We start from the raw sequence: 21,954 nt of genomic DNA, 5'->3' as shown, positions 1-21,954 counted from the left end.
GCCCTTGACCGGAATCAAACCTGGGACCTGTCAGTCTGCAGGCCAACGAGCTATCCACTGAGCCAAACCGGTTTCGGCTATTTTATCAGCTTTTAAAGTAATGAGTTGGTTACCTAGCATTTTCAAAAGGAACCAGTGATTTTTTTTTAGTACTATTATGACTCATACTTTAACACATGTATGATGTGTTTCAATCATTGGCAGTTTTTAAATATTTTGATGCTTAAGTTGACCTATTTGGCCAGTGGGAACTTATTCAAGCTGGCGCCTGAGAGTCCTTTTGTTATGACCTTTAAGGTTTCTTGCTCCTTGATATAAAATTTTCCAGGCTCATTTTGTGTGTTCCTAGACTAGAGCTGGTATCAGCGATTTTTTCCAATGATTCATGGTTCCTCTTAATTGGGAATGGTATTTAAAGAGCACATTCTGGGCACTAGGGATGTAGGTGATTTGACCTTAGGAAAAGCAGTTAAATGAATACATAGTCAACTACCTGTTCTCAAAACAGCCCCCTGCACCACCTCTTTTTATAAAAAATTTCAAACATGCAAAGAAGTTGAAGGAATGCACAATGAACAGCTGTACCGTACACTCTCACCTAGACTCAACAATTGTTTATATTTTATTGTGTTAGTTCTCTCTCTTCTTTCTCATGTGGTGTGGTATGGTATGATAGGGCATCATATCATATAATTTTTAAAAATCCTCACCCAAGAACATGTTTCTATTGATTTTTAGAGAGAAAGAGAGAGAGAGAGAGAGAGAGAGAGAGAGAGAGAGAGGAACATTGATCAGTTGCCTACTGTACATGCCTCCATCAGGATCGACATTCCAGCAACTGAGCCACACTGGCCAGGGCTCATATATAATTTTTATTGTACCATTTGAAAATAAGTTCCAGGCACTGTGACACTTCATTAGCATTATCTGCTAAGATCATTTTCTATGTAACCATAATACCATTATCATATCTTGAATTACTTTCTTCAGTTAGCTTTATTGTTTTCTTAGGTCTCTTTTGCTGTTTCGTCTTCATCTTCCTGATCTCTAAACAGTGGTGTATCCACAGCTCTATCATTGGACTTCTTCTCTCCTCTATACACACGTACATGGCAGGTCATTGCGTAACTCCAAGGCTCTAAATACTATCTATATTCTCGTGACTACCACTTTTTCTCTCTCGACCCAATCTGTCCTCTGAACTCGAGACTCCTATATTCAATTACTTCATGGCCTTTATTGTTACAAAACATTTGCATACATTAATTTGAGCCTCACAACAGTGGCAGGGTGACTATAGTATCTGCATTTTATAAGTGATAGAGGGGTTCAGAGATAGTAAATGACCTGCCCAAAGTCACGTGAAGCTTATCTTTTCTGACCCCTACCTGGTACACACTGTGCCGCGGTGAGGCGTGACAGCAGGGCGTGGCGGGCCTATTTGTTGAGTGGGTGATGATCCAGATTATGGTAGGCATTCAGTGAATGTCACGTTACACTAGTGAAAATTAACGATGTCACCCTGCCTAGAGGCCTCTAGTTTCCTTTTCCCCCCATCACCTCCCCTCGGGGCTCCCCTGAGAGACCCTCTTTCCAATGAACTCCATCACCTTTAGTCAAGACTCACACAGAGCGGAATCCACGTCTCCTCAGGCAGGTGCTCAGATGAGGGCTTAAGAAGGAAGGGTCCTCTTTTGAGAGAAAGCTGAAGAGACCTAACAGTTTCGCCCTCCCACCTCAGGCCTCCCTCGGGTCCTGGAGTGGCGAGGCTGTACTGCCCCTCCTCCCTGCCCCCACGTGGCAGGACTGCCCTTGTTCTGGAGTAGAGACCTGTGAGCCTCTGCTCTCAGGTTCTGCTGGCTTTGGCCCAGGCCATCATCACACTAGCGCCCCCTCCCCTCTCCCCTCCCTTCGCCCCGCCCCTGCCTCTGGCCCCGCCCCACAGCCCTGGACACAGGGTAAACAGCCCAGAGCCTCTGCTCAAAGGGAAACAAAAGAGAGAGCCCGTGTTCCCATGGCTGTGGCCAGCACCTTCATACCCGGGCTGAACCCTCAGAATCCTCATTATATCCCAGGGTAAGACTTCTACCCAGGGCACAGCCCTGCGTGCTTCCGGGAATGGGGTTTAGGGATATAGGAGTTGTGCACCTAGACCTTGGGGGCCAAGTGGACACACCTGTACAGCAGGCCCAGGGCTGGGATATCGATGGTGTTGGATAGAAAATGAAAAGCAAGGAATAGTAGCCGGGCCGGCCACAAAGCTCTTTGTTGTCTTTTCCATGGTAACAGGGTAGCAGCAGGGGGAAATGCCTGCTCCAAATATACAACCAGCCGAGTCCAGAAAAGATCACGGCTTCAGAGCTCTCTGCTTCCGTCTCTGGGGAGGGTGGGCAGGGGGAATCTAGAGATGAGTGGGTGAGTCCTGTGCTACAGGTACACCGGACACTGCCCGCTGCTTCGGTTCAGCATGGGCCAGACCTATGGGCAGATGACCGGTCAGCTACTCCGGGGAGCTCCTGGCATAGCCTGGCCCCCTGCCCATCGCATACTTCTGCCTCCCATTCGGCCTCCAAGATCTCCCGAGGTTCCTCATGAAAGCCTGCCTGTCAGGCGTGGGCACAAAAGGCTCAGTTCCAGCATGATCCCTGGGTACACAGGTATGTACACAAATATAAACGGGTGCCCCATCCCTGAACGTGTGTCCCAAACACTAACAGAGATCTTCTTTGCCCCCTGCCCACCCAGGTTTTATCCCCCAGGCACAGTTCATCTTTGCCAAGAACTGCAGCCAGGTCTGGGCTGAGGCTCTGAATGAGTTTACTCAGTGGCACGGAGAACAAGGGAGTCAGGAGCTGTCAAAGCGGGTCAAGGGAGCAGATGTGGAGGAAGACCAAGAATCAGAGCCGAAGCCGAAGCCAGAGCTGGAGGCGCAAGGGGCAGAGCTGGGGCAGGAGGCAGGACAAGTGAGGCTGTGAAGTGGGGGGGAGAGGGGGTGCAGTGTGGTGGGAGTGGGGAGCCGTACCTGTGTAGGCTGGGGACATGGGCTTGCCTGCCAGCCCCACTCCCTGGGAGCTTGTGTCAGAGCACGGGGGCTAAGTTTGATAGCACCATGTTTCTTCTGTCAACTCCCCTCACAAGGCTTCCCCCTATTCCATGGATGACGGAGATCCTCACAAGTTCTTCATGTCAGGTGAGGGAGGTGGGCAATGACTAAAGGCGTGGGAGGCCCCCAGGAGGTCCTGACCCAGAATCCCCACTCCCCAGGTTTCACTGGCTATGTGCCCCGTGCCCGCTTCCTCTTCGGCTCCAGCTTTCCTGTGCTCACCAACCAGGCACTGCAGGAATTTGGACAGATGTGCTCACAGGGCAAACCCCAGAAGGATCTCAAACATCTCCCCCCACTTTCAAGGACCTACCCTCAGAACCTGGGTCTTTTGCCTAACTATGGGGGCTATGTGCCAGGTGAGGGTGTGTGTGTGTGTGTGTGTGTGTGTGTGTGTGAGATGGGTGGAGGTGGTTTTGGTAGTTGGAAATAATAGATATGAGGGGACCTCAGGGCATGCAGTCCAGCTTTATCACTGGGCAGGAAAGAAAACCGAGGAACTGAGGGAGCTCACAGTGGGGAGTTAGGACCAGATTTGGGGGGACAGCTTGGAGGGTCTAGGCAACTGGCCGAGAAATAAATGGCTTTTCCATGCCACTGACTACATGTGACAGACTCTCTTGACCACACAGGATATAAGTTCCAGTTTGGCCGCACATACGGGCATCTCACCCGGGATGCTCTGGGCCTCAGCGCCATCCAGAAGCAGCTCGTGGCGTAGGTACCTGGACTTCAAACTCCTCCTTCCCTTTTCATGTATCCCAGCCATGCTTTTGGGAGAGAGAGAGAGATGGGCTGGAGGGTAGGGGGAGGCACAAAGAGAATGGTTTGGAGGCCAAGCACCTTTTTTATTAATAGGTGTAATAAATAAATAAATAAATACATAAACAGAAGCCTGGGCTGCTCCTCCCTCTTCCGACCACCAGGCATTGGCCACAGCCTATTTACATCTGGGAGCTTAGGGATCTGGCCCCTTCACTGTCACCCACCATCCTCACTATCTGGCCTGGGAGCCCTGCAGATGGGCCGTCTGGTCACCCCCATCCACAGGGACATGCTTGTCTGTACCCATGGAAAGGCTGGCCCAGACGGGCGCCCAGACGGGCCGGGGAAACCCTGGCAGCCCAGTGCTGCGTCCCTTCCCTCCTCTCCTGGGTGGTCTGGACATGGTCATGGGACAGTTGGGGGAGGGGTAGTTAATACTGAGCACAGGAATACGTGGCCCCAGCTCCCAGTCTGCTCTCTACAGCCAAGCCAGCGGGCTTGGGCGGGGGGGGCTCTCGGGCTCTGAGTCTGATGGTTATGAGGGTCCCTGAGGCCACCAGCATGCAGAGGACCTCAGTTTTGGCTGTTTCCAGGAGCTGGACTTGGAGTTGGGGTCAAGGTCACGTAGGCCAGAGGCACCAGGCCAGTGTCAGGGCCACGGCTGCAGCGCAGCCAGTCTCCTCCGGCTGGCCCCAGCACTCGGAGGACATCTCCCTTGTGGAAGCTCAGCTGTCCAGGGCCTGTGGCCAGATGGTGGCACAGTGCTTTTACCTCGCTGGAGAAACAACAAATGGAGGTCAGAGAAACCCCACCCAAAACCAAACCCAGTGCCTAGTCCTTCAGGCCCCCCAGGGCTCACCATGGAGGCTTGGAGGGCAGGGCTGGAGCGTGTGGCTCCTGCAGGCTCTCCTTGGGCTCTGGCTCCCGGCGGGCACCCACTGTCTGCGCCACGAGTTGGAACATGGACTTGTCCAGACTCAGCCAGTCCGAGGGCAGCCTAGGGGTTAGCAGTCAGGGCTTTGACTGAGCTCTGGCTTAGACCAGGCTCCCCACTTCCTCTGTCTACAGCACAGGCTGCCTCTCACCTGTTTGTGGGCCGGATCTCTCGCTGAGCCTTTCGGGATCCAAAGAGGTGTCCCCACTTGATGCCCCCAGGTGACGGTCCGGAGGCTCCTTCCTCACTTTCTGCTGCGGGGGCAGTAGACCCCTCTCTCTCCCGACTGTGTCTCAGCTCAGCCAGCACAGAATCAGGGGGGCTCCCCATCCAGAAGGGCCAGCCCCTGTCCCGGCCAAGGGTCTCCTCAGGGGCAGGGCAGGCCTCAGCTCCCTCTACTACTCCCTCTCGCGGAGGTGGCCCCCCACCTCCTGCCCCTTTCTTTTTCTCATTGCTGCTGCCACTGCAGCTATTGCTGCCACCACGGGGGAACCTAGAACCTTCAGTGGAGCCGTCAATGTAGACCTGGGAGCTCTGCATGAGCTGGTACCACCAACCAGACTGCCCACTTCGGGCCCTGCCTCGCTCCGAGCCCCCAGCTGCCTCTGTCACCTCTTCCGTCTCCTCCTCTTCCTCATCTTCTCCCCCTTCTGGGGCACCCACACCTTTCACCCGTTTCCCATGGGCTGCGCTGTCCATGTCTCCGGGGCCCTCCTGGCTCCGGGCCCGGGCCAACTGCAGCGTTGAGTGGGCGGACAGCAGCAGGTCCTGGGACACGCGCAGCAGTTCCTTGTGCTGCCGCTGCTGCTGCCCACTTTGCAGCAGCTGGTGCTGGAACAGCAAGTCCAGGCTGAAGGGCAGCAGGGCCAGGGGCTGTAGCAGCAGCAGCAGCTCCTCAAAGAGGCCAGGGCACACGGTATGCGCTGCACTCAGGAAGCCCCATGGCTGGTAGTGGGTCTGGATGATATCTAGGAAGGAAGAGAGAGGGACTGAGCCGCACAGGAAGGCAGAGCCTGGCCTGGGGTGGCCTTTGAAAGGCAACCTGGGCAGGGCCACTGCTTCGTGCTGCACAGGCTGTAACGTGCTACTTAGAGGCACTACAGTGGAGGCGATTCCTGAAGTGTTGGTGCATTAGCTGCACCTTAAGTGGCAGCCGCGAGCTCAGACGGCCTGAGTGTCCCGCTGACTGCCAGGCTCTGCCACAGCAGAAGCTGGGGAAGGACTCTGGTAGAAGCCCAAGCTTGGCATGGTTCCCCTCTCCACCTCTAGCATCTGAAAAGACAGCTGTGCCTCGCTCTGGAGCCTGTGAGGCCTGGCCTATGATGAGTTTGCAAGACAGGGCAGGGTTCTGGGCATTACCTTCGTGGTTATAGAGGTGATTAAACCAGAATTCCAGGGACCGGATGCTGTAGGGAGATAGGTGAAGAGAGTTGAGTCTTATGTGGGCATCGCCAGATCATAAGGTGCAAAGGAGACAGACACAGGGGTCAGACACAGGGCAGACTATAGGTGAACGTCTCTCTTCTATGGTAGGGATGCTACCTGGTTCATTTTATATCATGTAGTTCTGAAAAGTCAGTGAAGATGTGGGGCGCGGGGGGTGGGGGGGGTGAGGGAGGGCGGGTGAACATGTGTTTCACAAACCAATCACTTCCTCCTAGAATGGAGTCACTTTGCACAAGACCCAGGAAGTCAGGGCAGCTCCTGAGTGGAGTACAGAGCCGAAGGGGGGGACCTGGGCCCATGCTTGAGAAAGAAAAATACTATGACATGGATCCCAGGTAGACTTAGGGTCAAGCAGGATTTGGGAGCAGGGCTGGCATTGAGAGGATCAGGGTTTACAATATCCAGAGAAACAGAAACAGATTAATTTCCAAAGAAGCCAGACTGTGGATTTGTAAAAGCGGAAGACCATGTTGGTGTCAGTGCCGGAGGATCGTGGGTGTGGTGGGAAACCACTGATCTACCGAGAGGCTGAGCTAGGTGGAGAGCAGTGAGCCCGCGCTCTGGCAGCAGGTCCCACAGATCCCCCTTTCTGTCTCAGGTAGGGAGCTGCTTCCTCAGAGGCAGCCGCGACCCGGGGGAGGGCTGGTGGCTGCAGATCTCGCTGCGCCACCGCACTCACTTGAGCAGGCCGAGGACGAAGGCGTCGAAGCGCATGGTGTGACTGGTGAGCTCGGGGAACTGGCTGACCTTGTTGTAGAGGCCGTGCAGGACCTTGGTGGATGGGCCTGGGAGGAAGCCAGAGTTGCAGGTCACATGCCCAATCTCTGGAACCCTAAATTCACCCTGGGGTCCCCATCTTGCACACAGCACTTACCTAGTTGTGTAGAAGCCTCAACCACACTCCACGGCGTGTTCTTACGTTGCCCGATGATGACATCCAGCACAAAGGCTTTGAGCCCATCCTCCAGCACAGCCCGGACCGCGGGGCACAAGTACTTGAGGACCAGGTGGCCTACATTGGGGCTAACAGAACTGTTCCCCAGCTTTGCCTGTGGAGGCGGTAGGGAAGTACAGGGGATCACTGCAAGTTCAACTCTGGTCCTCTCTGACCTTCTTAGCCCTTATGGTGCTTCTCTGTGATCCCCATTCCTAAGTATCAACTCTGGGTTCGAGGTGGCAGCACAGGGAAGGTGAGGGTCAGCAGGTAGAGCTCAGCTCTCCACAGTTTCTTGCCTACCTTCACCCCAGGATCCCGGCTTGTGCCAAAATGGGCCACGATGAGGTCCACTGCAGTGTTAACAGCTTTCACCAGCCCTGCAAGCGAGGATTTGATGTAACAGCTCCCCGAAAAGTCCCTGAGCAACTCAGCTGGGACTGAACCCTCCGTGGGAGGATGGGCTTCCATACACTCTCTCTCTGTCCCTGCAGCATGGGTCTCATCAAGGCACCAGGCCCAGGCCACTTCCTATTTTTCCCAGTTCTCCAGCCCCTCCTGTTTTCACGCCCCGGCTGGGACCCACTTCAATGATTACATTACTGAGACCCTCAAAGCCCTAACTTCCTTGCCACCTTACTCCAATCCTGGGTCAATCTATCTGTCTTCTCCACTCTGAGACACCAGGCTACTGTCTGCTGGGTAAAGTCCAGGGCCACTCACACCGGTGAGTGACAAGGGCACTTCTCTGAAGTGTGCCTTGTGGCACCCTCAGCTATGCTCTCCAGTTGCCATGCCAAATCTTTACCCCTCTTCTCAAGCCCTTGGTTCTTCTTCACACAGAGAGCAGAGGCCACTGGTCACGAGTCCCTTCAACTTTCCTCTCCATCCAAAAGACGTAACTATATTATCTCTCTCCTCCCCGCTGCTGCCCCTCTCACTCTCTCCATCTTTTGGAGGAAGGTGGCTGCTCCCCTTCTTGCCCAAGGTTCTTCCCTCTCCCTAAGCTCTGAATCTCCCTAAGCTCCCTCTCCCTAAGCTCTGAATTACATCTTCAATGTAATCATTGAAGTGGGTCCCAGCCGGGGCCTCTGAAAGGGACTTTAGTCTCATCTTTCTCCCCTTTAAGTAATAAGCTCCTTCCCCTTCAGCCCCTCAATTTTTTCTCTCCATCATTGCACTGAAACTGCTCTCTCTTATGGTCTCGTATTTGCTAAATAGCTTGATTCCTTGTCAGTCCGTGTCTTACTAGATGTTACCATCATGTTTACCCCGACCTCTAGGCCCTGTGGTAACTGAATTCCCCCCCTTAGCGCACGTGGACATTTATTTATGACATGCGTCTCCCTCACTAAGCTCCCGGAGAGAAGAGACTGGAGCCCGACTCCAAAGCACCTGATCAATGACCCTTCCTCACGTGTACACACTCATGGCACATGGTACATGACTTCTCGCCCCAATGCCCGTGCTCTCTAATTCCTTCCTGGCACCTGGAATTCTAAGGTTGGGAAATATTCTGGAGGGCCAGGCAGCAGGGCAATAGGCACAGACAGGTAGTGACAACAGAACTCCTGGCCTGAGCTGGGGGAATATCCACCTTTTTTCTGAAGCAGGTCAATGGAAATGGCTTCTGAGTTGCCGTCTGGGGACAGACAAAACTCAGCAGGAGGCTTCTCGGTCAGGGAAAAGGGATCCTGGAAGTCAGGGCAGGTCAGTGATAGCGGCTTCACCATTGGACCTGGAAAAAAGAGAAAAATAAGTCCCACGAACTCGCTTTCCAAGCGTTGCAGCTCAGTTCTGTGTCTTATACCCCCTGAGACTGACCCCTTCTCCAGCCCTTCCCAGCTACGGCAGAGCCTGCCCTGGTATCCTGGGGACCTGCCCACACACCGTTCAGCCGGCAGTTCAGGTGGCCAGCAGCACTGAGGGAGCCAGGGAATTCAAAGATGGGGTTCCTTCGGGTGAGCCGAGCTTCCTGTGGCCTTCGGTCTAGGCTCCCTGACAAACCAGGTGGCCCTAGTGGGTTCTTCCTCCTGTATTCCCGCCACTTGAGCGCTTGAGGGGATAGGTGGTTGGCTGGAAGCAGAACAGATTAGCAGAAGAGACAGGAAAGAATGAGCAGGAGACAGCATTTCATACCCGCCCAGTGGGCCCGTGTACAACGCGAGGGTTAGGAGTGAGTACATATTGTCCACAGATGCTGGGGAAGGAGATGCAAATATTTTAACCTCTGATCCCAGGCTGGAGTATAAGAAGCTATTCAAAGAGGGTGGTGGTGTCAACGCGTTTGGGGGCAGGCTGGGAAGCTCATACCGTTATTGGGCCTGGAGGCCATGCAGCCTTCACCACCTCCCCGGGCCAGGCTCTCTGCTCGACCGAGGCTAGATCTCCAGGAGCCCAGAGGAGGCAAGCTTCCTGTTCCATGGAGTCGGTACTCAGCCAAGGTCAGTATCTTCGGATCCTCCTTCTGGGGCTGCTGGGAGGCGGCAGGCTGGACAGCAGGACAGGAGAGGCTCCATGGGGGTGAGCTTTCTGTGGCTGTGGCCTGCTCTGGGGGAGGGGAGCACGAAGCGGAGGCAGAGGAGTCGGTGCTGAGCCCAAAGGGGCCAGCGCTCCGGATAGGGGAGTAGCTGCCCAGGGGTGACGGTCGTGAGGTTTCTGGCTCAGGCCCAGCTTTCCTGGCACCTCTGTTGGTGGATGCCTGTGACTCCCCGGAAGGATCTGAGGCAGGGACTTGAGCCGTGGGGGGAGCCAGGGGGGCGGGCTGCTGTGCGCGGCTGCAGCCCGACAGGCTGTAGAGCTGGGAAAGGCTGTGGAGGGCCCGGGCCTTGGCCAGCTGCTTGGGGAAGTGGTGCTGGAACACGAAGGGCTGGATGGGCAGCGTGGTTGGCCTCTGCTCCTTGCTGTAGCGGAGGACTGGTCGGCTCTCAGCACCACCCCCTGTGGCAACATGGACGGAGAAGGAATCAGATGGACAGACACTGAACCCACAGGAGAGGAAGCACAGAAGCAGATGATGCTCCCTGGGGAAGGGGAAAGAGGTGGGCAAGACCTGGGTTGTAGGAATTGAGTGGGGTCGGGTAATCCAAGACTGTGGACTCGGACACGGCTCCCCCCTTCTTTTGTAAAGCTTTTCCTACTGGATACGAAACAGAACTGTCTTGTATTCGTGGCTGTTCATTAACTCTTGATTTTCTTGACTTCAAAGGTGGGATATCTGAAGGCTCAATTCTTATATCTCACTTTACACTGCTCCCCTGTATTATTCAAGTTCGGACATTCATACGCCCGAACCCACCTTCCTATGATCCCTCGATCGTTCTGCTTTAGGGTTTTGCTTTCATTTAAAATTGGCTATTTTAGAACACTTCATCCATCTCCGTTCTCCTGATCACTTGCATCTCCGTCAGTGGCAGAACTACTGTGTTCTTTGTTTTTAAGGCCCAAAGACTTGGAGTCAGAGTCAGATTTCCAGGGTCAAGATGTTACTTACCTCAAACTTTCACTCAAATTCCCCTATCTCCATCCAAGCAGGCACATTTCATTCTTGAGCAAATCTAACCATAATAAAATATTTCTTCACTTGCAGCCAGAATCAGCCTCCTGTCACCCCTCCTCACCTCACTCCTCCTCTTTCATGATCCAGGCACTGGAGCCTCAGAGTCCGTATCTGCTCCCTCTACACATTCATGTATTCCCCAAGGGTGGTGCTCTCCTGTTCTTCCAGCCAATCTTCAGGTCAATGTCCCTCAAAACACGGGGCTCAGGACTAAACCCAAAACTCCAGTCACTTTGTCTTTGTGCATGGGCTGTGCTTCTAATGAAACACTGCATGCTGCAAACATCTGAACGAACACAAGGGGATGCTGTAAGCAGCCACACGGCCTGAACCCCTGGGTGTGGCTCACTAGCACAGCTCTGTGGCTCAACAACTCTGTGAGGCAGAAATTACATCCTTACTTGATAGATCAGGATATTGGAAACTCGGAGATTAAGTCATTTGTCACACAACTGGGAAGTGGCGGGGCTCGAATTCTGCCTAAGCCAGAGTCTGACTTCGGGGCGGATGTTCTCTTTACCACATTGCACTGCACATGCAATGGTACCAGGCCGGGCCTGCCTATCCCCCGTCTTTTCCCATTAATTTACTTCGGTGAGTCTTCAGGAGATGGTGACCACAACCCCATTAGGGAGGTGTTTCAGAATCACTCCCAGGGGACACTTTCAAAGGATACTCTCCTGTCATCCCCAGTCAGTGCTCAGAGAGCAACCTTTGTCATTCTCCCCTGCTCACTACTTCCATCGGCCCTTAGCATGCCAAGTTTATTAACGTCTCTGAGCCTGTTGCACCTGCTCTTCTTTCTGCCTGAAATGTTCTCATCATTCATGCATCAGCTCAAACACCACCTCCTCAGCGAGACCTCCTCAACCACCGCAGCCCCCCTGGACAGTCGCTCTCATTACCCTGTTGCATTTTCTTTTCAGCATTTTTTCACCACCAGAAATGGCCTTATTTGTTTATTGTCTATTACTTCGTGTAAGGGCTCCAGAAAAGAAGGTTTTTAAAAGCCGTTCATTGCTATGCCCCAGTGCCTAGAACACAGCCTGGTACATAGTAGGTAATGAATAAAGATTTATTAAAGGAGTGAATCCCCACTGAAACTTTGGTTAAGGCTAGCCTCACTGCATCCCAAATCTTAGCAGCTTGCGTCCTAAAGTACAAATTTCATTTTATCCCCTGTGGCCACAACTGCCCGCAGAATAAAGTGGAACCTTCTCAGCCAGGCAGGTGCCCACACTGGCCACAAATTAGGCTTCTCCCGCTCTAACTCCCACCCCCGCCATCCTCATCGACACCACTCCTCCCACCCCGGCCCATCTTGAAGCAGCTGCCTTTCCTCCTGGAATGTCTTCTGCCTTTCCACTTATGTCAATATCAGATTTCAAGGCTGAGCTGACCCTGGCTATCAGATTAGGTCCTCTCAACCCTAGCTGTATTACATACCTCCTCCATAAAGAATGTTTTAATTAGACTATTTAATCCTACTCTTTTAAGCATCCTCCCTGCTAAGTACCCAGGATGAGTTTGAGGCAGAGGAATACGATGAGGGAAGGAAAAGGGGGATTATTGTGAGGAGTGGGTCTCAGGTCTACCCTCAGGGAATAAGTTTTCTCACTTTTCTATGTGATAACCCTTAAGAAAAGTGGAGACAGAGACAGACCACATTCACCCAAGTCTGCTCTTCTGTAGGTGACACGGCCCCACAGTCTCAATTTCTTCTTAAAACGGAGGGCCCGGAACTCCCAGGTGAGCACTGACTGGTTCAGAGGAGTGGGGGACTAGCAACTCCCCTCTGCAGCCTATGAATAAATCCAGTCGTCGTAACTTCTGAAAACCCTTCAAAACTGCTGATTCCTTCTGAGTTTGCAATCAATTAAATATTCCAAATAACTCAAGTATAGCTCACACATCACACTTCACACGGGTCCCTGCTTTATCAGTTCTTTCCAGCTTTGGTAAGATCCTTCTGAATCTTGATTTTGCTGCTCAGGGTCTCAAAGAGATCTCAGCTTCTTCTGTCATTTATGAATTCATTGAATTGTCACTAATTTTTTATTTTTATTTATTTCTTTTTTTACAGGATCAAGAGAAGAGCCCTGTGGTAGGTCACTGGAGACTTATGGAACAGCACACCATCTTGATACAAAGTTTATCTGATAGAAAAACTTCCAATGCCTCTCCTCCCATCTCTGACCAGGATTATTCTTGCCCTCAGAATGCCAGCCACAGGATCCCCTGTGCCTACATACACCCACTAGATACTGTAGTCTAAGAAGGGAATGGGTTTCAAAGGACTGGCTAATCCCTCTATTTCTGACCTGCATCTTCCCTCCCCTTCTATTCCCTCTCCCAAGGGCAGCTCCTTTGTGTATGTTTAGGTATGAAATCTTCTGCTGGACTGTGTCTCCATAATGGCAGAGATAATACTATTTACGGGTTTTTAACCCCTTTCCTTTGATAAGCCACCACACCCAAGCTAAGGCTGCAGCACAGAAAATTCACCTTTACCTGCCTTTTCCCTTTCCTTCCATACCCGCTGGGATCTGGCTTCCACCTCACTGCCCCCGAATATTGCTTTTAGGATTATCAGCCTTACTCTTAGTGATTTCTCTTCAAAACTCACTTGAACCTAACTCTTTTGAAACTTTCTCCTCTTTGGTTCTGTGACTTTGCTCTCTCCTGGGTTTCCTTATATTTTCCTGCCTAATTCTTCTTAGTTTCCTCTGAGGGTTGCTCTGCTCATCCTTAAATCATGGTATCCCCAGGGCTCTGTCCCTGTTCCCTTTATAGCTTCACACATTTTTCCTGGATGCTCTCATCCACTCAGAGCTTCAACTACCACTTTTATTCCAACGACTCTCCCATCATGGCGATCTCCTGACCTCCAGGGTTGGTTCCAATCTACCAGTGAACTTTCTAATATGCAAATCAAAACAGGCTAAACTGTTATAAACAAACAAACAAACAAACAAAAAAACAAGCCATTTTCCTGACTGAAATCCTTCAGTGGTTCCATCACATTCCACTAGGGCAGTCCCAGTTATTTGTAGTTTCTAGAAAGCATCACGTTATTCTGGGCCTCTGTGGTTTTGTACAGACTATTCTATGACCTAGAATGTTCTTCTTAAAGTCTGCACAAAGCTAATTCCTGTCTTTCTAGACTGTGCTCGAATGGAAACTGTGTTAGCAGTCCTTCTCTGGCATTTCATTCTGATTTAGATGTCCTGTACACCACCATCTCTGCACTTTACTATCCTGTTTCCATCCTTGGTTGGAATTCCTTGAGGACAGAAATTGTCCCTCTCATCTCTCTATCACCAGCACCCACTTAACATGGAGTCTTTATAAAATCACCACCTAAATATTATAAGATAAATAGGAAACATAGCCGGACTAGGAGACCGAAAGGCCAAGTGTCAGCTCTCAGGCTCTTTGAAGAGTGGCTACAATGACTGATCAAAGAGTGAGCTTCGCTGACACCCAGTGTGGTTTGCCTGTTGGACATATCCTCGGCTTTTAGACATAACCGTTAAGCACTGCAAATTCCTATATGTCCCAAACTGAACTCATGCCTCATCCCTGTGCCAGTAAATCTAATTCTGTTTGCAGTCCCTAATCACTTATCATCTTTCCAGTTATCCAGGCTTAGAATCACAATCTTCTGAGTGCTTCCTTTCCCAATCATCCTCTAAGTTCTGTTGATTTTATCTCTTCAGTGTATTTTTTACCCTCTAACCTCCTTCTCCCCTTTACAACTTCTCCCCTGGACTGGAAAGATGCTTGGTCTAGGCTGAGGAACTGCCAGTGATATGGATGGGGTGGTTGACAGGGCCCTATCACTGAGGAGGCCTTGCATTTATCCTGGTAATCTCCAGCCTTTAGGTTCCTTACCGTCAGCTCTAGCTCTTGCATCCCTCTGGGTATGGCTGTTGGCTGGGCTCCCTGGGAGAGCAGAGCCTGGATCCATCAGCTGCATCAGGGAGCCTTGCCCAGAAGCTCTGAGGACAGCAGGTGACATCTCACTGGACTGGGGGCCCTGATAGACCTGGGTGGACCAGGGCTCTGAGCCAACTAAGTCCATGCCTGGCCCCGTGGGCATAGGTGGTAGACTATGGCTACAGTGAGAACCCTCATCCAGCGAGCCCACCCTATCTTGTTGGGCTTCTTGAATGGGTGAGAAATCCTGGGAGGAGTCGCCAACGCTCACTCGAAGTGGGGGGGAGCCAGAGCCTGCAGCTTTCTTCCGGCCTTTGGCGAGCTCAGCAAAGGAGGTGACCCGCTTAGGTGGGGAGCTGGACCCGGCCAGAGCTGTGGGGCCCTCACTCAGGCGCACTGGGCAACTCAACATGCGTTCCAGCGAGCCCAGGCGGACAGGAGGGCTACGCTCCAGGCTGCGATCATAGCTTCGAGAGCGCTGACGTCCAGTGCCAAGGTTGGGGGGTGAAGTATTAGTGTATACTTGCCCCTCAATCACAGTGGGGCCCGTAGGAGCTTCAGCTTCCATGGGCCTCGCTTGTTCCTCTGGTTGGGCTTCTGGCTTCTGGAATAGATAATACTCAGAGGGCTGGTTAGGGCCAGGGTCTGGGGCAGAGCTGGGTACAGGACTTATCTTGGTGTGTTCCTCTGAGCAACTGGTGATGGAAGAGCCAGCAGGGCTTGGGGATGATTGGGAGGACAGATCGCAGGTGACAAGTTTATAGTAATTCTGTGTGGCCACAACAAGACGGGCCTGGCTCTGGAAGCAGGCTGTGAGGTCAGCCACAGCTGGGCAGGGCTCACAGTGTGGGTGGTAGGAGTTGCAGTTGGCATCGAGCTCAGGAGATGAGGCATGAGGACAACCACAGCTCCCCTCCCTTTCTCCACTATCGGGGTGATGGGACTCATAAGACATCTTGGACTCGGCTGGGGAGGGTTGCAGGTCCAGGTAGAAGGCGCCAGGGTCTGAGTGGCTGCAGAAGGAAGAGTCGCTGCAAGATTGTGGGGCAGAGTTGAGATTGGCATGGGAGTTGCCATGCGTCTTGTTGTAGAGGGTGCTGAAGGTGACCAGCACACCATCTGAGCTGTTGCAGGAGGAGTCACTCACATAGCCCATGGACTGGTCAGCCGCCTCAGACTGACTGGATGTGCTACTGCAGCGGCAGTGCTGGGGTCCTGAGCCTGAGCATCCAGGGTTCCTTGGGGATTCATCTGAACTGAGCTTCCACTCCTGGTCAAAGGAAAAGCCGGAGGTATCACTGGCTCCGCCTCCGCTGCCACTCCCACCAGGTCCCCCACACTCATCCAGCTCCATGGTCTCTGTTTCCAGCTCTGGCTGGCAGCAGTGGTTACTGCCGCACTGCTGGGGATCCAAGGTTGTCACCGGCTCCTGTTCCTGCCCCTCCACCACTCCAGCCCGACTCTGTGTTGCCCCCCATGGCCTGCCGGCTCTGGGGCCAGGTGGTGGCAGCTGGAAAGAGGAGAGATGGAAGGTGGGCTGGCCAGCTCCATGCAGGTGGAAGGACTGCTGGGTGGCACTATCACCAATGCTGTCATCATATAAGTCACCGAGTCCTGGCTCAGCCACACTCCCCTGCAGCAAGAAGGGATTATGTCGTTTAGAGGCCCCGGGGCCTCTGCCATCCCGACCCCTACTCTTAGTGCTGCTGTCTGCAGACCGTGCAGATCCCCCTGGAGCAGAGTGCAGACTGTTGTATAGCAGGGAGTCAGCTTGTCCTAGGTCTTGTTCAGGTTGGGTTATGCCCAGCTCAGGTGGGCAGAAGGGATTGGGTCTTGTGCTCCCACTACCTCCACTTGCCCCCCCACAGCACTGCCTGTCTGGGACTTGACAGTGTACCAGGGGGATGTGGTGGACGATGAGGGTCTCTCCAGTAAGCTTTGGGGGACTATCCATTCTGGAAAGTTCGAACAAGGGCATCAACAGCACCAGACACTGCCCCTGGAGCCCGATGGGGCAGAACGCATTTCATCAGGAGAGCTTGGCACCTGGAGAGAGAGGGAAAGAAAGGGAAGCTAATGTCACTTCCCTGGAAGTCTGAGACATGCCCTTCCTCATATGATTTTCAGATGAAGAAAAGCCCAAGGGGAGAAAAGACTCAGAGTCAAGATGGAGCTTGGTAACACAGCCCAATAGGACAAGCGGTATCCCAACACACTTTCTGCATCATACAGGTCCAGCCCTTGAGGTCCCCCTTCATTTTAATTTGCCAGGTGTCTACTGTAAGCCAGGCCCCCCCACCCCCTTTTAAAAAAATATATGTTATTGATTTTTTTAAAAAAATATATATTTTATTGATTTTTTACAGAGAGGAAGGGAGAGAGATAGAGAGTTAGAAACATCGATGAGAGAGAAACATCGATCAGCTGCCTCCTGCACACCCCCTACTGGGGATGTGCCCACAACCAACGTACATGCCCTTGACTAGAATCGAACCTGGGACCTTTCAGTCCGCAGGTCGACGCTCTATCCACCGATCGACGCTCTATCCACCGAGCCAAACCAGCTAGGGCTGTTATTGATTTTTTACAGAGAGGAAGGGAGAGGGATGAGAGAGAAACATTGATCAGTTGCTTACTGCACATTCCCTATTGGGTATGTGCCCACAACCAAGGTACATGCCCTTGACCGGAATCGAACCTGTGACCCTTGATTCCGCAGACCGACGCTCTATCCACTGAGCCAAACCGGTTAGGGCGAGCTAGGCCCCTTTTAATGCCACATATGAAGATCTGGGGATCTCAGGGACAGCATTTTCTTCTTATCGAGGACCCTATTTTTAGCTGTAAACAAGAACTAATCCTCAGTAAAAATAAAAAGTATGAGTAGTAAAGTAACTAAGAAAATACCACTAGGATGTCTGATATGGTAGGGGATACAGAGATGCCTTAGACACAGCTACAGCACAGAAGTTTACAGATGAGGAGGAAATCACAAATTCTAAATCATGTCCTAATAGCAATAAATTACAATTTTGCAAGAAAAATATTTTTAGGTATACTCTGTCATTTGACCCCTATGTCATCTTAGACTCCTTTTCTCCTCTTCTAAACCCCAGAATACTTGCCCCTCTCTGATGGCTGTGGGCTAAGATCCTCACTCTCCCTACTATGGTATTGATGCTTCTTGAATGCAGAGGCCAAGGTGGGCATTAGAGTGACTGCAAGTGTGGCTGATGCCAACTTCTTCCTTCTCAATGGAGGCGGGGTCTATTTTTATCTCCTTTCTATCACTAGCACAACATCACATAGGCCTGGCAAACATAAGAGGCATAATACATTCTTAATATTTGTCTAGCGCAGGATATAGATCTTCTGAAGTATCCAAATTCTGCTCAGTTTTAGCCTAGAACTTTCATTATGGGGGTCCTTTAGAAAACCTTCTCTCCCCAGTTTTACCTCTGATAAGCTAAGGTTCTCTCTTTTTCAAGGTTTCCAAGTACACAGAGCCCCTTTTGAGCTTCTCTGGTCTCCTGGCCAGACTAGGCGAGTTCTGGTCTCCTGTGCTACCAAGTTCAGATCCTGACAGTCTTTACTTGCTCTGACTCCTCATATCCAATGTCTCCTCATTCATTCATTCATTTTTCTCTTCCTTCCCTTTTTATTCCTGTCATTTTCCTTTCATCCACCATGAGTCTAAATCCCCCATCATTTAGACTCATTTAGTTAAACTCTTAATACTACCAATTCTTAAAAATTTAACTCATTTAGATTACAGGATCACAGCTCTTCATGTAAAGTACAATAAAGAATTAAGCAAGTTCATGCTCAAAAACATGAACAGATAATACATGAGATAAAAAATTCAAATGGCTAATAAATACATGTGTGAGGGACACAGTATTATGATATAACTATGTGAGTTAGGTTCAATTACATTAACATTTAAAAGCAAATATTTATCATCTTTTTTCTTCCTTTCTGAGAGGAGGGTTCCTTTTTTGGACTTCTAAACTTATTTGTGTGGATTGGGGTAATGAGTATATATGGAGAAAGGCAGAGACTAGAGAGGCTAAACTGAGCTATAATATTAAAAGTTATAGAAACATGGGAATAAATCTGTGTTATCTTGGATTAGGCGATGGTTTCTTAGATATGACACCAAAAACATGAATGATAAGTGAGAAAACAAGTAAGGTAAGATGAACTTCATAAAAATTAAAAACCTTTGTGCCTCAAAGGATACCATCAATAAAATGAAAAGACAACCCACAGAATGGGAGAAAATATTTGCAAATCATATATCTGATAAGAGGTTTCTGATCAGAAGGCTAGCAATTAAAAATAAAAGATATAGCCGAAACCGGTTTGGCTCAGTGGATAGAGCGTCGGCCTGCGGACTGAGGGGTCCCGGGTTCGATTCCGGTCAAGGGCATGTACCTCGGTTGCGGGCACATCCCCAGTGGGAGATGTGCAGGAGGCAGCTGATCGATGTTTCTCTCCCATCGATGTTTCTAACTCTCTATCTCTCTCCCTTCCTCTCTGTAAAAAATCAATAAAATATATTAAAAAAAAAAATAAAAAAAATAAAAGATATATAATCTGCCCTGGCTGGTGTGGCTCACTTGGTTGGAGCAGTATCCATGCATGCTTCAAAAGGTTGCTGGTTTGATTCCTGGTTATTGCAAATACCTAGGGTATGGGTTCATCCCTGGTGGGAGTGTGTACGAGACGCGACTGATCAATATTTCTCTCACATATTGGTCTTTCTCTTTCTCTCTCCTTTGCCCTCTCTCTAGGCCCAGTAGGAATAAAAAAAAAATAAATAAAATAAAAATAAAAATAAAAAAAAGATGGCCCCACCGGTGTGGCTCAGTGGTTGAGTGTCGACCTATGAACCAGGAGGTCACGGTTCGATTCTGGTCAGGGCACATGTCCAGGTTGTGGGCTCGATCCCCAGTGTAGGGTGTGCAGGAGGCAGTTAATCAATGATTCTCTCTCATCACTGATGTCTCTATCTCTCTCTCCCTCTCTCTCTGAAATCAATACAAATATATTTTATTTTTTAAAAATATGTGTTATTGATTTTTAGAGAGAGAGGAAGGGAGAGGGAGAGAGGGATGAAAACATCTTATCAATCGGCTGCCTCCTTCACACCCCCTGTTGGGGACCAAGCCTGCAACTTGGGCATGTGCCCTGACTGGGAATCGAACCAGCAATCTCTTTTTTTTAAAATATATTTTATTGATTTTTTACAGAGAGGAAGGGAGAGAGATAGAGAGTTAGAAACATCAATGAGAGAGAAACATCGATCAGCTGCCTCCTGCACATCTCCTACTGGGGATATGCCCGCAACCCAGGTACATGCCCTTGACTGGAATCGAACCTGGGACCTTTCAGTCCGCAGGCCGACGCTCTATCCACTGAGCCAAACTGGTTTCGGCCGAACCAGCAATCTCTTGATTCCTGGGTCGACACTCAACTGCTGAGCCACATCAGCTGGGCACTACAAATATATTTTTTAAAAAAGATGAGACAGTCTCTTCACTAAATGGTACTGGGAAATTTGGTCAGATACATGCAAAAAAATGAAACTAGCCCACCAACTTACACCATACACAAAAATAAACTCAAAATGGGTAAAGGACTTAGATGTAAGATGGGAAACCATAAAAATCCTGGAAGTAGCCATAGGCAGCAAAATATCAGACATGTATTGTAGCAATATCTTTACCGATACAGCTCCTAGGGCAATGGAAACTAAGGAGAAAATAAACAAATGGGACTACATCAAAATAAAAAGCTTCTGCACAGCACAAGAAACCATCAACAAAACAACAAGAAAGCCCACTGCATGGGAGAACATATTTGCCAATGTTATCACCGATAAGGGTTTAATCTCCAACATTTATAGGGAACTCATACAACTTAACAAAAGGAAGATAAACAATCCAATAAAAAAATGGGCAAAGGACCTAAATAGACACTTTTTGAAAGAAGACATACAGAAAGCCATGAGACATATGAGAACATGCTCAAAGTCACTAATCATCCGAGAGATGGAAATCAAAACAACAATAAGGTACCATCTCACACCTGTCAGAATCGCTATCATCAACAAATCAACAAACGACAAGTGCTGGAGAGGATGTGGAGAAAAAGGAACCCTCTTGCACTGCTGGTGGGAATGCAGACTGGTGTAGTCACTGTGGAAAACAGTATGGCATTTCCTCAAAAAATTAAATATGGAACTTCCATTTGACCCAATAATCCCACTTCTAGGAATATATCCCAAGAAAACAAAAACACAGATCAGAAAGGATATATGCACCCCTATGTTCATAGCAGCACAATTCACCATAGCTAAGATCTGGAAACAGCCTAAGTGCCCATCAGCAGATGAATGGATTAGAAAACTGGTACATTTACACAACGGAATACTATGCTGCTGTAAAAAAGAAGGAATTCTTACCATTTGCAACAGCATAGATGGAAATGGAGAGCATTATGCTAAACGAAATAAGCCAGTCAGAGAAAGACAAATATCACAACATCTCACTCATTTGTGGAAAAACATAAACTGATGAACAAAAATAGAACCAGAGTCATAGAAGCATCGAACAGACTGTCCCACCTATGAGGGGAGGCGGGGGGTGAGGGGATAAGAGATCACCCAAAGGACTTGTGTGCATGCATATGAGCATAACCAATGGACACAGACGGGGGGTGGTGAGGGCATGTGCTGGGAGTGGGGGCGGCCGGGGAGTGGTCAATGGGGGAAAAAGGAGACTTATGTAATACTTTAAACAATAAAGAATTTAAAAAAATGTATAACCCAATTACAAACTGGGCAAAGAATCTGAATAGACATTTCTCCAAAGACCTACAAATGGTCAATAAGCACATGAAAAGATGCTCAATATCATTAGTCATCAGAGAAATAAAAATCACAACACTTCACCCCCACTATGTTAGCTAAGATAAAAGACAGTAACAAATGTTGGTGAGGATGTGGAGAAACTGGAACCTCAAACATTGCTGCAGCGATGTAAAATGGTGCCCTGCGGCCACTTTGGAAAAACAGTCTGGCAGTTCTTCAAAATGTTAAACATAAAGTTACCATATGAGCCAGCCATCCTACTCCTAGGTATATACTCAAGAGAAATTAAAACATATATTTACACAAAAGCTTGTATATGAATATTCATAGCAACATTATAAATATGTACAGTAGCCAAAAAAGTGGGAATACAAATGTCCATCAACGAATGATAGAT

At 49.9% G+C, this 21,954-nt stretch overlaps 2 protein-coding genes across 3 annotated transcripts in view; one reads left to right on the top strand and one right to left on the bottom strand.

Annotated features, from left to right (window-relative positions):
• The first annotated feature begins 1,984 nt into the window (after positions 1-1,984).
• Positions 1,985-3,965, top strand: CIMIP2B (ciliary microtubule inner protein 2B). Its single transcript, XM_081103680.1, has 6 exons — positions 1,985-2,076; positions 2,434-2,657; positions 2,746-2,963; positions 3,139-3,190; positions 3,265-3,462; positions 3,736-3,965. The coding sequence occupies exons 1-6, from the start codon at positions 2,015-2,017 to the stop codon at positions 3,822-3,824; spliced, it is 843 nt and encodes a 280-aa protein (XP_080959806.1). The 5' UTR covers positions 1,985-2,014; the 3' UTR covers positions 3,825-3,965.
• RUSC2 (RUN and SH3 domain containing 2) overlaps positions 3,931-21,954 on the bottom strand; it is a 54,038-nt gene continuing 36,014 nt past the window's right edge. For both annotated transcript variants that reach the window (XM_081103663.1, XM_081103662.1), the window contains exons 2-12: positions 14,636-16,726; positions 9,496-10,122; positions 9,073-9,258; positions 8,780-8,920; positions 7,486-7,562; positions 7,123-7,297; positions 6,928-7,033; positions 6,162-6,208; positions 4,954-5,770; positions 4,728-4,865; positions 3,931-4,643 (exon numbers count right to left, since the gene is read on the bottom strand). In XM_081103663.1, coding sequence (XP_080959789.1) covers positions 4,442-4,643; positions 4,728-4,865; positions 4,954-5,770; positions 6,162-6,208; positions 6,928-7,033; positions 7,123-7,297; positions 7,486-7,562; positions 8,780-8,920; positions 9,073-9,258; positions 9,496-10,122; positions 14,636-16,658 — 4,539 coding nt within the window. In that variant the 5' untranslated portion in view covers positions 16,659-16,726 and the 3' untranslated portion in view covers positions 3,931-4,441. The remainder of the gene's footprint in view (positions 4,644-4,727; positions 4,866-4,953; positions 5,771-6,161; positions 6,209-6,927; positions 7,034-7,122; positions 7,298-7,485; positions 7,563-8,779; positions 8,921-9,072; positions 9,259-9,495; positions 10,123-14,635; positions 16,727-21,954) is intronic.

Source organism: Myotis nattereri (assembly GCF_964212035.1).
Source record: "Myotis nattereri genome assembly, chromosome: 12".
Taxonomy (NCBI): Eukaryota; Metazoa; Chordata; class Mammalia; order Chiroptera; family Vespertilionidae; genus Myotis; species Myotis nattereri.
This window is presented reverse-complemented; position numbering and strand designations above follow the sequence as displayed.

Coding starts and splice junctions, on each gene's coding strand:
- CIMIP2B (XM_081103680.1), top strand. CDS start 2,015: ATGGCTGTGGCCAGCACCTTCATACCCGGGCTGAACCCTCAGAATCCT. Junction 3,191..3,264: donor TCACAAGTTCTTCATGTCAG/GTGAGGGAGGTG, acceptor CCCACTCCCCAG/GTTTCACTGGCTATGTGCCC. Junction 3,463..3,735: donor CTATGGGGGCTATGTGCCAG/GTGAGGGTGTGT, acceptor TTGACCACACAG/GATATAAGTTCCAGTTTGGC.